Raw genomic sequence first — 15,131 nt, forward strand, 5'->3', positions numbered from 1 at the left:
TCCAAGATAATCTAAATTAAATACCTGCATTAAATACACCTCACTTGAGACAAATAGTTGTGTTTCAGGCAAACTAACTTCCTATTGTCTGAGATGTAATGAACAACCAGATGACTTCTTCCACACCACATGGTGATGCTGTGAAATTATGTCCTTCTGGTAAGGCATACGGAGCATCCTAGGGCAAGTGATAGGATGGCAGCTTGATAATATCCCCAAACTAGCCCTTCATCACATATCATCTGATATATAAACAAATATGTATGCATTGATTGAAGATATTACATTGTGGTCTAGTAACTGCAAATGAAGATGATTTGGCAGATCAAAGACTCACCAAGTTTGGAGTGGCATGAACCATAGCATGACTCTAGAAACTCCTATATATAGGTCGCAAGGCTGTCCATAAAATATACAAAACTCTTGGGAGACAGCTGTGATATTAAGGAATTGGAATGGTGCTGGGCAGAAGCAAAGAACAATCTCTACTTATTGTGTCTAGTCAGTTAGCCACTCAACTCTTTAGAACAATTACTGTGAAAGAAAATTGACCTGCCCTGACAAAACAGTAATTTCAAGTGAGACTCATCAGCATGATGTTTTGCAATGCATCTAAAAAACGTCAGATGTTATTAAATATTAAATGCCAATACCATTGTTTTATATAAAGATGGAATCTATCTTGCCTTTTGTATTGAGGTCTTACTGAGGACAAAGTTAATAATTAACTGATAGATTACATGAATTGTGATGAAGTAGGCTGGTGTAAAAGTTAGTCTGAAAGAAAGATGTTCAAAATGAAGAGAATGAACAGACCAAGATGTTGAGCTAGTGAATAAAGGCAAGAACACTCCTTGTTTTATGTGTGATTGGCAGATGGATGATTATATTACTATCTGAAATGAGTTCGTCAAAACTGAGATGATGCGGGAGTAATACAGGTCTATTTCATGAGAAGAAGAATTAGGTAGCGTAAAAGTTATGCCCCCTATATATTTAAGATGTGCTAGGTGACTATGATGGTGCCAGAGAGAATTGTATGGTGAATGGAGGGTAGGAGAAGGATATCATTAAGACCCATGGTGACTTACCCAATCTCCACAGAGATACCAAGGGGGTATATAGGTCGAAGCTTGACCAGTGTTACTGTCAGGATACTGTCATTTGATCATTAGGTGGCGCTCATAAGTGTCTTTTGGGACCCAGCCTTTGCACCAGAATATGGCTGTACATTCTTCCACACCTTACATCCTAGCTCAACACCACACTCCAGTTCAGATCCTCATGCATCATGGTCCATGTAATCCTTTCTATGACCACATCGTGCCTAGATCATAGCCTGGTGGTAGGTATAGGTCCAGGATCCTACATTTTTTCTGACCCTTTCATTAATTCATGGACTTTCCTCCTTGACGCCCATCTCCACTCCATTCCCGATTTTTCTAATCGCCTTATAGTATCTTTTGTTTTTCATAGTCTTCCCATTATCAAGTACCAGATCAGCCTTCCGTTCATTGGCAGTTCCTTGATACCTAACACCTGGTTTATTTCTTGGATTTCAGTCCTGTGAGTGCAATGTGCAGAAGCTTGCAGCAGTCTTCACTGCAGAGATTCCTCGTGTTCTAATGCTGTCCAGCTGCTCTCCCTCCAGCTTGCTCATTGATTCTGTGTTCTATGGTTTCTCTTATTTCTCGCTCCTAATTCCAATTTTGCAACTTAGTCTTACCTGTTTATGTTCCTTGTTATTTCTACCTCTTTCTCCCTGTGGTTGCCATTGTTCCTTAATGAATGCAGATTCCCTGCCTTTTCTTCCTGTGTTCCTTACCCTGTTTGCATACTTTCATTATCCTGCCCTTGCTATTGTGCGGGTATCCCAGTTTCTTTTTCCAGTGTTCATAGTTCTGTGTGCTGATTTCTACTGCAGCCCCGTTCCTGTTCTCTGGTTCTGGTGCTGCTTTTATCTAAGTCCGGTTTTGTCATTAGTGTTTCCTGCTCTATCCCCTTTAGTCCTTCCCTGTGTTAGTGAGATTCAGAGGCGTGCTGCTTCTGGCATAGAGACTCTCCCAGCGCTCGTCTTCTATAAGTGTCTAGGAAGACTCTGATTAGCTGCTTCTTGCCATTTTCTAGATTTTCTAACCTCACAGAGAGGTCACTTTCCAAGGAGCATGAAAACTATTATTTAGGATAGTCTGTCTATTGATTTCCTGCGTGTTCCCTATGGTTGTTTAAAGTTTGAATTTGAGAAGCCTTCCTAGTTTCTCTTTTACATGTTTGCCCAGTTCGTGTACTGTTTCTTGATCATAGATTGATCCAACCCGCTCCAGTCCTCAGCTTCTCTACTGTTTTCTTTTCTAGCATTCATATAGTCTCTTGTGCGCGATAAACCCCTCCTCTTGAATTCACGTGTACCTATAAAGAACAAGCAGAGTCTTTAGTTTGTTTTTTCCTGATCTAGGAAGGATTTCTGACATCCTAAGAGAGCCAAACTAGAGTTATACTTTCAAGCTTTTGCACTTAGCTGTAATGGTTGTGCTGGACCACTGTGGTGCGCGTCATGTAATCAGAGGCACCAATGGCAAAGCTGAAATGACCAATAGGATGAATGTTGCATCATGGTCAAAAAAGCTTATACAGGAGTAGTTCCTGTAGCTTGGGAGAGCAGCGAGAACCCCTCAGATGGAGCCAGTTAATACCTATTTACCTTGCTTTTTTTTATAGCACATAATGCGAAAGCTAAGCATACTCCCTCATCTTTTTGTCCCAGGAGTGTGCAGAGGCACAGGGAAACAACGCGGTGTATCCATATTAACCCTGGTTGCCATGACTAAGCTCATGCTTCCATGCTCCACAATCAACAGCATAATCATAACATGACACCTTCTTCAATGTAGGTATTGCATGTTTAGATCATTTTAACTGCACTAGATAAGGGTTGGGAAGCCGATAAAAAGATCTGAGCTTGAGACACAGGGCATAATGTGTAATTGGAGAAGAAATGTGACAGTACAGAAAATAAGGAGGTGTGGCAGAAGCATCGGAAACACAACATATTTCTTATGAGAGAAAAGTAAATTTTCAGCTTCAGAAAAACACTGAAAGGGACAAACGATCAACCATGTGGATTGCTTCAGGCACTGTTAGAAAGTCTCATGTACTCATAACATTCTCCAAAATCAGGCAAAAATCTGGCCTTCACATTTAATTGAAAATGTAATTAAATATACTATTTATGGGTGACAAAAAATTATATTTCCCACAAGGGTCATACCTAGCACTTCTAATTTGGCAACAAACATGAGTATCAATTCTAATGGCAATCCAATCACGTAGTAACCGATGCAGTACACCACTGCCCCAATCTTTTGCTTTCCCATTCCTTTAAGAATTCCATTTGATGTGCACTGTGAAGAAAGAAAAATGTCGGTGATTTATAACAGCCATTGCTTTGAAATGATAATAAAGGACACATGTGATTAGAAAAAGCGAAACCAAGTGCAACTATTAGAAGATGATCTGATACTTCGATTCCAAATTATGAAGGGTTATCCAGTGGCAAAGGGATTATTTAACAGCAATTCACCATTCAGGCAAAAACACAATTTCTTATACGATTGCTATACAAAATCTTGTGTCATAACTATTTTCTAAAGGAAGATAAATATTATTTACAATTGTGGGGAACAGCAATAAGCTCAAATGTAGCTCAGATTATGCTATAATTTTTACGTACCATTTCAAGAACAAACATACACTACATAAAAGCAATTTAAAACAAACCATAATGAGGTTGCAAAGTTGTATTGATGTATGTGGCATCTAGTGGAGCTTTAAGAACGGTTTTGGAGAGCTAAATGAACCTGTGATCACTGGAGTTTCTGAAATAGATTATTTATATGTAACGATAAGAATTGATAAATCATGACTTGCCACTTATGTTTATACCAAAAAAACAGACAGGAACACATTTTTACATAATCAACAATTAACATCCAGCCAGTGGTGACCATTTAGTTTAGGAGGCCTGACTACCCCATCTTGAGGTAGTTACTGCATTTGAAAGTCTCACTTCATGGACACATCAAGGGAGAGTTACAGCCACAGAGTACCGACCTACACCTTGTCTGACTTGTCCGGATGAGGAACCTCCCACTCGTGTGCAGCAGGCGCAGTCGAGCAGTCGAGCAGGCGAGCGAGCGAGCGAGCGAAAGGTGGAGGCGGAGTGGGAGCAAGCACGGGGGGCTGCCGGACTACTGGCGGGCTGACGGCAGGTTCTCAAGGCAACGGCGCTGCAGTCCGTGCAAAGGAGCAGGGGGAGCGGCGTGCAAAATTTGGACATCAGCAGCGGCTTTTGCACGGCTCCCGTGGCATCAGCAGTTCCAGCGGCTCTCAGTGGCCCTCGGCTGAAGGTGGTCGGAGCGTAGCCAGGCCCAGAGCTGCGGGGTGAACAGCGAGCCAGCCTCCCACAAGCCCTCCACAAGCACCGTGAGTACCCGCAGCCTGCTTGGGGGAGCTATACAAATCTACAACTTTGCAACGGCCGGGCGTTCGCCTACGCTGCGACTTGTGAGTTGCTTGCCCCCACGAACCCTGAACTTTAAACTTGTGTCAATGCTCTGCCCACCTAAGACCTCAAAAGGCTTCAATATTATATGGCTTCAACGCCGGCTTTAGGTTTCATAAGGCCAGCTAAGGACTCTAAACAGGGGCCCAAAAAAAGGTGCTACTGAGGGGGACTGTGGACACATTTCTCACCTCCGATACGGCGTTACTGAACCGCAAGCGCCTCCTAAGTCCTAAGTCCTAAGCCCTAAGTCCTAAGCCCTAAGTCCTAAGTCCTAAGTCCTAAGTCCTAAGTCCCCCAAGGCTCCTTCTCATACATCTTCTGACCCAGCCCACGTTTTGCGTTCCGCCTAGCTGTTCACGTGGGGCAGAGGAGACCAGAGAAGACTGGCCGCGAGCTGTGTGCAGGTGTGTAGCGCTGAGTCCAGCGCTGGGAGAACAACACCGCCGCAAGCTCGCAGCAGGGAGACTACTACTGCCAGGAAAGTCGCAGAGCAGGGAGAATACTACCGCCAGGAAAGCCGCGAAACTGCGGAGCCGCAAACCGGTATTACTAGGTGAGTCGGAGAGTCGGGGGAGGTCGGCAGTGCACGGAGCATACGGTGCACACGGAGTTGGCCGGTGGCCGGTGGGGAACCACAAAATTACCTAACGGGAATTAAGGAGTCGCGGGAGACGCGGCCCCAGCAGCTCCTGTTGCCCAGAGGCTCGAGCAGGGATGAGCCGGGGGAGCTAGGAGCGGAGCAGCGCCCGCGTCTGCGTCTGCAGCAGTTTGGTGCAGACCCAGCGCAGACCCAGTCAGTGCAGACCCAGTGACCTCGTCGAGAGGAATAAGCAGAGTAAACAGAGGGACTGAGGACTGGGAGGCAGGGCAAGATTGCTGTCAGCGAGATAGCTGTTAGGCGGCAGTCGCTGACCCTCCCCGCCTCGGCTGGTGCTGGTTCTGCCTGCCCCCAGCGGCCCCCAGTGCCCTCACTTACCCAAGCTGTGTGGCTCTGAGAGTCAAATCCAACTATTAGCAACCAGCTATTAGCTACCAGCTACCCAACTATCCAGCTAAACTGCCTCCGGGCCAGTATGAGGTCTGGAAAAGTGAGAAGGACCATCACAAAACCAGTATCAAAACGAAAAAAGGGGGCCACAAGAGACGTTGGAGCCACTCTATCACCTACAGATGAAGACCTCTGCAAAATAAGGGCCACTAAGGGAAAGGACAACTCGAACGATACCAATTCCGCCAACAAAATCGGCGATGACACGGGCTGCCTTTGGTTCACTGGCACAGAAGCCAATAAAGATAACAACTTAGTAATTGCAATGGACCCATGCAATTCAATAAAACCAAGTAAGCTAATAAAAGGAGCGAAAAGAGGAAGAACCGAAGATCTCATAACCATTGATGGAGAACCAGCTAGGAAAACTTCATACTCTTACCAACCAAAAATGTACACGAAATTTGCGTTTTTAAAACATCCAGGAGCAGCAATTTTCACAAACAATGGAAACCTAGAAGGCCTACCAACTCCATTGGAGCCTGGGAAGATAGAATATCTACCATTACATGAACAAAAAATACCGGAATCAGAAAAAACTAAGTTACAGTAGTGGATATACACACCGCTAATAATCTTACGACATCAATTGAAAGCAGCTTAACAATTAACAATGAAGAAGACGGAATACTATACTCAACAGCAGACCCGCAAGCGGAGCTCAATAGTCAACCAGACACCAACCTGACAAACCCTCAAGGCATATAGACTCAGCTCAGGAGGATAAAAACAGAAAGCTCCCCAGACAAGGACACAACACTCAGTGGGTCAAGTATAGACAGAGCATTAGATGTCTCCATTATTCTAGAACAACATGACCCACAGGACGGGGGAGATCAACAAACAGGTCCGCCATGGCAAAGACCCCGCAGCGTGTGGGACGCTAGGATAGTAACATCATGACAAAATAGCAGCCTCTCACCGATGCCGAAGAGTGCTAAAGACGGCCCCCACACGGCCCCAAATGAGCAGAGCGATACGGGCCGCCTCAACACGCCAATAAATCGGCAAAGGGAGAATCCATACGCAATAGACAGCGACATGTCTTTTCTTGCAACACAGGAGTGGCAAGATCTAGTGGTGGCATTCAATCTAAATTCCACTATAACTTCAAGCACCAGGAAACCAGAGAGCGAGAGCAAAAGCACGTTCATTACCTTCTGGGCAAACCCATTAAATACAATTCAACTATCAGCAGCAGCCTTACAATATCAATCAGAGAAATTAGACATGCAGTTAACAGTACTGCAAACACTAGCTGAATTCACCTCAGGGATTGAGAAGAAACTAGGCGACTTAAATGGCTTAATAAAAAGGGGTCAGGAAGCAGCAGAACTTTCTGCTATAGCAAGGAACAGAATGCGACTGCTCCCCAATAATTAACAAACTATCGACACTACCAACCATGCTAGAGAACCTTCTGGTCAATCTGAAGCCAACCGTACCATCAGACTTGACAGATCCAGTCAAGGAGGGAACCGTCGTAAGGGACTCCCAACCACACGGAATCACAGAAATCAAAGAAAAAGCAGAGAACGAGTTGCTCCAAAACGAGAAGCCTGTTCCTCTATTGCCAGACAACCACCAAAAAATGCACTCCCAAACCTCTCACCTCAAGAAACAGCCACAACAGAGGTGCCTACAAACTCACGAATCCGCCGGAAAAAAAAAAGGAAGGGCAGGAACAGGAAAATGACAGCCATGGCCCATGAACAGGAGGGGCACTCAGTGGAATCCCACAGCCAAGCGGAACAAGAAGAGACGGCGGGACTTTTAAACCAGGCCGAGCAGACCCCGCCCTTGGGTAAAAAACTGTCAACCACAAGGACCCCCATCAAACTTAAAATCCCAAGATCAACGGATCTATTAGATACAGCAATAGAACATCCTGGGCACGAGGATGTTATAAAGGCACTACGCTCACATCAGCAGGAAAGATTCGAAATAGAGTCTGACTCACGCAGTACAGCAAGGAGCCACATCGATACAAATTGTGAAACAGTCGGCCCTGGAGCAGGAATTGGAACAACCTATAACAAGGGCAACTTCAGCCACAACTGTTAACACCAATGGCCAAACCTTCACCGGGGCTAACCATCCTGACCAAACCGCAGCCCGAGTATCCAGAGACATTTCAATAAAAAAGACAGATATACTAATATTCGCTCCAGAGTACAAATCTAGGGGCAGAATGGACACCTTGAATAGAGGAAACATAATTAAATTAATTAATCAATCAATCAATCATGGAATTTATATCGCGCACTACTCACCCGGAAGGGTCTCAAGGCGCTTAGGGAAGGGGGTCTGCTACTGCTCGAACAGCCAGGTCTTGAGCTGTTTCCTGAAGGCCAGGTGGTCCTGGGTCAGCCGCAGGTGGACGGGTAGGGAGTTCCAAGTCTTAGCCGCCAGGTAGGAGAAGGATCTTCCTCCGGCGGTGGCTCTCTGGATGCGAGGGGCGAGGGCGAGGTTCGCGGAACGTAGCTGGCGGGTGGGCGTGTAGAAGGTGAGGCGGTCGTTGAGGTACCCTGGGCCCAGGTCGTGGAGGGATTTGTGTGCATGGGGGAGGAGTCTGAACGTGATCCTCTTGTTGACTGGGAGCCAGTGCAGGTCTCTCAGGTGGCACGAGATGTGGCTGCGTCGGGGGACGTCCAGGATGAGTCGGGCGGAGGCGTTCTGGATACGCTGAAGTCTTTTCTGAAGCTTGGCTGTTGTACCGGCGTAGAGGGTGTTTCCGTAGTCTAGTCTGCTGGTGACGAGAGCCTGGGTGACCGTTTTCCTGGTCTCGGTCGGGATCCATCAGAAGATCTTCCGGAGCATGCGGAGGTTGTGGAAGCAAGCTGAGGAGACGGCGTTGACTTGTCTGGCCATCGATAGGGTGGAGTCCAGGATGACGCCCAAGTTGCGTGCGTGGTCCGTTGGTTTGGGTGCGGTGCCTAGTGCCGGAGGCCACCAGGAGTCGTCCCATGCGGAGGGCGATGGTCCCAGGATGAGGACTTCTGTCTTGTCCGTGTTCAATTTCAGGCGGCTGATGTTCATCCATTCAGCGACGTCTGTCATCCCTTCGTGTAGGCTGGCTTTGGCGGTGTCGGGGTCTCTGGAGAGGGAGAGAATCAGCTGGGTGTCATCGGCGTAGGAAATGATGTTGAGGTTGTGTTGGCGTGCGATGGCAGCGAGGGGTTTCATGTAGATGTTGAAGAGAGTGGGGCTGAGCGACGATCCTTGCGGGACGCCGCAGATGACTTCGGTGGCCTCGGAGCGGAACGGAGGGAGGCGTACTCTCTGTGTTCTGCCGGAGAGGTATGAGATGATCCATTCCAGAGCCTTCCCTTGGATGCCGGTGTCGTTGAGGCGTTGGACTAGTGTGCGGTGGCAGACAGTGTCAAATGCTGCGGAGAGGTCTAGGAGGATGAGTGCCGCTGTTTCACCGTTGTCGAGCAGGGCTCGGATGTCGTCAGTGGCTGCGATGAGGGCGGTCTCGGTGCTGTGGTTGGCTCTGAATCCAGACTGCGATGGGTCGAGGGATCCGTTCGTCTCGAGGAAGGCTGCCAGTTGCTTGTTGACGACCTTCTCGATGACTTTGGCAGGGAAAGGAAGGAGCGAGATGGGGCGGAAGTTCTTGAGGTCGGTCGGGTCCGCTGTTGGTTTCTTCAGCAGAGCGCTGAGCTCGGCGTGCTTCCAGCTCTCCGGGAAGGTGGTTGTGTTGAAGGAGGTGTTGATGATGTCTCGGAGGTGGGGTGCGATGGTAGAGGCGGCCTTGTTGAAGACATGATGGGGGCACGGGTCGGTCGGAGATCCGGAGTGGATGGTGTTCATCATGCGTGACGTGTCTTCGGGGGTCACCTCGGTCCATGTCTGGAGGGTGGCGGCGGGGTGCGTAGGTTCGACCGATGGGTGCGGGGGTGGAATGCCGAAGCTGTTGTGGATGTCGGCGATCTTGCGGTGGAAGTACGAGGCGAGGGAGTCGCAGAGGTCCTGTGAGGGAGTGATGTCGTTGTTGCCGGTGCTGGGGTTGGAGAACTCCTTGACGATGTTGAAGAGCTCCTTGCTGCCATGGGCGTTCTTGTCTAGTCGTTCCTTCAGAGATTTCTTCTTGGTGGTGCGGATGAGCTGGTGATGTCTGCGAGTGGCGAGTTTGAGTGCGGTCATGTTGTCGGCGGTCTTGTTGAGGAGCCAGGCCTTCTCGAAGGTGCGGCAGGCCTTCTTGGAGTCCTTAAGTTCATCGGTGAACCAGGGGGCCTTCTTGCTTCTGGGCCTGGTGAGTGGGTTCTTCAGTGGGGCGAGGTCGTCGGCACAGGAGGTCAGCCACTGCGTGAGGTGGAGGGCTGCTGTGTTAGGGTCCGTAGTCCTGACAGGTGGGCTCTGGCTGAGGGAGGTGGCGAGCTGGTCGGCGGTGATCTTGCTCCAGTTTCTGTGGGGAACCTGCTTCGGGTGATGGTGGACCGTGTTCTTTCTGAAGCTGAAGTGGACGCAGCTGTGGTCAGTCCAGTGAAGTCCGGTGGAGTGGCTGAAGGTGACGTGTTTGCTGGATGAGAAGAGGGGGTCGAGCGTGTGGCCGGCGTAGTGGGTGGGGGTGTTGACCAGTTGCTGGAGTCCGAGGTTGGCGAGGTTGTCCAGCAGGGCGGTGGTGTTGCGGTCATTGTTGTTCTCCAGGTGGAAGTTGAGGTCCCCGAGGAGGATGTAGTCGGCGGAGGGGAGGGCGTGAGGGCTGATGAAGTCCGTGATTATTATTACATCTATCAAAGGTCTGGAAGGCATCACCACAACCAACTTACTTCAAATTGAATTCCAACCTGTACTCGACCAGTCCAAACTAGAAACGACAAAGACAACATGGGCGTCAAATGATCTGGTCGACCGGATTTTAGGAGAACTTAACAAATTCGCTCAATGGGGAATAAGGCTGGAACCAGGCAGAAGGCCAGCCTACCCAACACCGTTTTTAAAGGAGAGTGAAAAAGAACACCCGCTCAAAGTTACATCAATTCTAAAAGGAGCCCTCAGCCAGTCGCCAGGCCGCCAAGGAAGGTCCTTATATACTAAAACGGTAATAACGAAATCTACAGCTCCTAATCAGGACATAATACAGCGAACAATAACAAACAGAGGTGGGCAATGACAAGGATTCCCTGTGCAGCCCTCAACACACACAACATTGAACAACCTCAGAGTATGTATTTGGAATATCAATGGCTTGGCTGACAAATTGGATGATCATGAAACACTAAAATACTTAAGGACATTTGACTTGATACTACTTCAAGAAACCTGGGAAGAAGCTGAGATAGCCCTTGAAGGCTACATGACGCAAATCGTCCCAGCTACCAGGACCTCACCCTTTGGCCATAGCTCAGGCGGATTAATGATCTTTGCCTCAATCCTCATAGTAAGATCAATGAAGGAAATAAAGATTAAAACTATAGCTCCTAACGTCATACAGGCGATTAAGATAACAATCAACACCAGAAAGCCCGACCACCGCCTGGTAATAGTTAACTCTTATATACACCCGAAGCACAGACGGAAAGGTGCATGAGAGCTGGTCAAAGAGATAGCAAGAATTATGGACGAGGGGGAAGTTGGAAATGTAATCTTGGCAGGAGACTTTAACCTCTTTCTTTTTGGAACCGCAACGGACGGTGATTTGGTACACGAACTTAACAGAGCCTGGGGAATACCAACCCAGGCACAACCATTTCCAACTAAACAAAGCAACTGTTCGAACCAATTGTTAAAAGAATTAGAGTAATTAAACCTAAGGGCGCTGAACGGCCGGTATAAAGAAGACACTCCTCCAGCATCAATCTACCATTCAACAGCAATTTCCTCCTACCTAGACTATGCTTTTGCAACTCTCCCTCTATTTGACATCATCAAATCATTTATGCTGGGCGTTAGTGATTAAAGTGACCATTTGCCAAAAGAAATCGTTCTAAGGATAACCAGAGATAACCCTACAGAAGTTAGGGCATGCGCTAGATCCGAATATACATCAGACTTCAAACGCATAAGATATAAACAAAAAAACATCGAAGAACTGTCTTTAAACGCGAAGGAGCTTACTCATCAGGGCAATTTGGTTGTAAACCCAATAGAGGCCTGGGAGTGGTATACAAAGACTCTGGGGACCAAATATGCAACAAAATTCAGGCCAGTCAAAGGCAAAACTCCTAAGTCTGTACCGAGTAAGACAAACACGCTGGAGATAAAAAGAATTAAACGGAATATAAAGCAAATTTTAAACCAACTCCGTATACAGCCTAAAAAAGGGACTTTGCAAGACGCTCTACGCGGTTTAAAAGCAAGCCTAAGAAAGGCAACATGGGAAATCAAAAGACAGGCGAATGACGAACTCTGGGCAAAAATAAAGTGCGATTCGAAACTAAAAAACAGTGCCAAATTTTGGCAAAACAATTCACAGCTTGCAGCGGCCAGGCCATCAAGGAATAAACTCCCACATATCAGAGGTAGTTTGGGCTGACTACCTGCATAATCACTTTAACCAAACCGACGAAGGTAACCCCACTGCCCTGACAACACAAGAAACAGATAACAATCAGATGGTCAATGAAACAGGAAAGACTGAAAAAGGGTCTAGAAATCCCAAGGAAAGGATAATGGGAAAATACGATCAAAAGAAGACTGATGGGGCAAAGAACAACAGCACATTAACGAGCATCATAGAGAACAAAATCAACATAACAGCGTATTGGATAAAAATTCAAATAAAGAAAGGGAAAATGGAAGGAGCTCCAGGCCCAAATGGGATACCACCGATGATATTTAAGCAGGACATCGAATTCTGGAGCAACACACTAGTACCGCTCAATGTGGGCATACAAGAATTAGAAATCTGCCCGGAATCCTGGCAAGGATCGACCATAAGCCCAATTCATAAGCAAGGAGACATCTTGGGCAGCGTCAAACCACATAATCACGGCAAATCAAACAGGGTTCTGCAGAGGACAAGGAACTACCACCAATGTTATGACAGACGCGGCCAAAGTAGGAAAGAACTCGCTGTTTCTATGTTTCATCGACTACAGCTCAGCCTTCGACCATGTGGACCGGGGCAAACTTTGGCGAAAGCTATACAAATGGGGGATACCGCAACCCCTCCTGAAGCAGCTAATCTTACTTCATACGAACACCTGGGTTAAGATTAAGCTGGGAGACGGGACGCACCTCTCCAGGCGAATCAACACCTCTAAAGGACTGAAGCAAGGGTGCGTCCTAGCCCCTATTTTGTTTAATCTTTTCCTGGCAGACCTACCAGGGGAATTGGACAGCACCAAATCGCATGCCCCACGGTTGGGGGACATCACGCTGTCCAACCTCCTCTATGCTGATGACCTGGTTCTAATAAGTCGAACTCCAATTGGCCTTCAGCAACTTCTAAACACTACCAGCACATTTTCACAGCGTAATGGATTAAAAATCAACCTAAAGAAAACAAAAACTATGGCTGTGAATTATAAGAAGGCCAGGAAAAACTGCTGGTACCTGGACGGACATAAACTGGAGCATGTAGCGTGCTACAAATACCTGGGAGTCCTAGTAGACAGCAGAGGCTCGTCCAAACCGCAATTGGAGATGCTACAACGAAAAGGCATCATGAGTTGTCTCGCGATGATCCCCCTGAAGAAAATATTGCCAGACTATACGCTTGACCCGCTTCTGCAAGTATTGAGAGCTCGCCTTCAACCGATGCTAACATACGGGAGTGAATCAACTCTCGGAAAAGATGCTCTTACCCTCGACAGAGTGATCAGCAAAACTTACAGATCCATCTTTCGGCTACCCAATTATGTATCTCCTGCGCAAATCCGTTTGGAGTTCGGGGTTCAAAAACAGACAGTGGAAAGAAGGGGCAGCTTCATAAAATGCTGGCATAAGATTAGAAATGCAGAGCAAGGCACTTTAAACGCCCACCTTTGGATTGAGCTGCAGCATCGAGAACGATCATACGCAAGGAAGTATCTGATGGAATCGTTAGAAGTACTCGAACTGTCTGACCTCTGGAACACCCCAGTAGATCACAAAAGTTTTAAAAAACTAGTAACAAAGGTTACAAAAATAACATCGCTACTAGAGGACAAGGAAACTCTAGCAAAAAGGGCACACGGATGGACAGTCCTAAACGATTATAAAACATTAAAGCCTCAAGCATATATGGACCACCGATTCAAACAGAAGACCAAAGAGAAATTTTTAAAACTACGACTCGGTATACTACCAATTCTCCCTCACCTGGCTCCATGGAAAAGGAATCAGGAAGACAAAACTTGTCGTCTCTGCAGTACAGGACCTGAATATGTATCTGCTCAATCTTAATGGACAAAAGGAGATCCTTATTACGTGCAATATGGAAACAAAAGGGTATTAGAACCTGTAGACACGCAGTCAAAGTATGTTTCAATCCGCAGGAGACTCAATTAAACTGCAGACTTACAAAATACTTTGACGTAGTGGCGGAGAGAATTAAGGAGACACAAAACGAGGAACCTGAGTAACAGACAGACAGTGCCACTGAGCACAAACTTATGGGCCACAGCTCTAACGAACAATAATAAAAATGTAAACTATTAATATGAACTTCATAACTTTAACTCCTGGCAATTAATTTTTACTTTTGATATGTATCTCTTTTAAAACTGTGTATCTTAAATTGTAAGTTTTAATTAATTGTGCAATAAATTTAATTTTAATTAATTTAATTCTTTAATTAACATCCTGAAGGACGAATATAGGGGTTACCTTACTGGAAAATACTGAGATATAAATAAATCAATGGAAAATCATTTTGGAATTGAACAGTAGAAACTGAAGGAATATTTTTAGGAATTGTTAAATGGACAAATTGTCAAAGTCAAATTCAACACATGAGAACAATTGTTAAAACATAATGCAAATAACAGCTAGAAGAAACTAAAATACATTAGTGAGTCATTCAATTAGAAGTATGATTTTGGAATGCTGAAAGCAGATTGACCCAGATTGAAAGCCATTATTAACAGACGTTTTTTTTATATATAGTGGGAATAATGTAATATTTATATAGTTAAAGTAAGTTTGTACATGATAGTTTAAAGAACATTCTACAAAATTATTCAAGTTTTCATTCTGACTGTCTTGTAAACAACATCTTGGATCCCAGATATAGGGGAAAATCACAAAGTGTGACATTTTCAGTTTTAACGGATGGCAGAAGGACAGTGCACTGTAAAACACTACTAAACACATCAACACAATACACAAGCAGTCATGCTGCCCCAGGCTAATTTACAATACTAGTCCCTAAAACAGCACAAAGTTACCTGTTGAGAGTAGCTATATCTCAGCAATTAACTTAAACAACAGTCTAGGGGATAGTGGTGTTACTTGTAACGCTCATCAATCATCATATGAACTCTGCAGATTTGGATGGTTGCATTCTCTTGCTGTATGACAGCGTACCATCCAAACCATGAATCTGTGGAACGCCCCACACTATGTCCTATGCCAAACCCTTACAAACCA

General features: G+C 46.1%; 1 protein-coding gene across 1 annotated transcript in view; it reads right to left on the bottom strand.

Moving 5' to 3' along the window:
• The window catches only part of LOC146858423 (multidrug and toxin extrusion protein 2-like), a 1,295,341-nt gene that overhangs the window by 283,460 nt on the left and 996,750 nt on the right, over positions 1-15,131 (bottom strand). Inside the window, exon 14 of the mRNA XM_085649342.1 lies at positions 3,269-3,401. Within this exon, the coding sequence (XP_085505468.1) occupies positions 3,269-3,401 (133 nt within the window). The remainder of the gene's footprint in view (positions 1-3,268; positions 3,402-15,131) is intronic.

The sequence above is a fragment of the Triturus cristatus genome, chromosome 3_2 (assembly GCF_964204655.1).
Source record: "Triturus cristatus chromosome 3_2, aTriCri1.1, whole genome shotgun sequence".
Classification (NCBI taxonomy): Eukaryota; Metazoa; Chordata; class Amphibia; order Caudata; family Salamandridae; genus Triturus; species Triturus cristatus.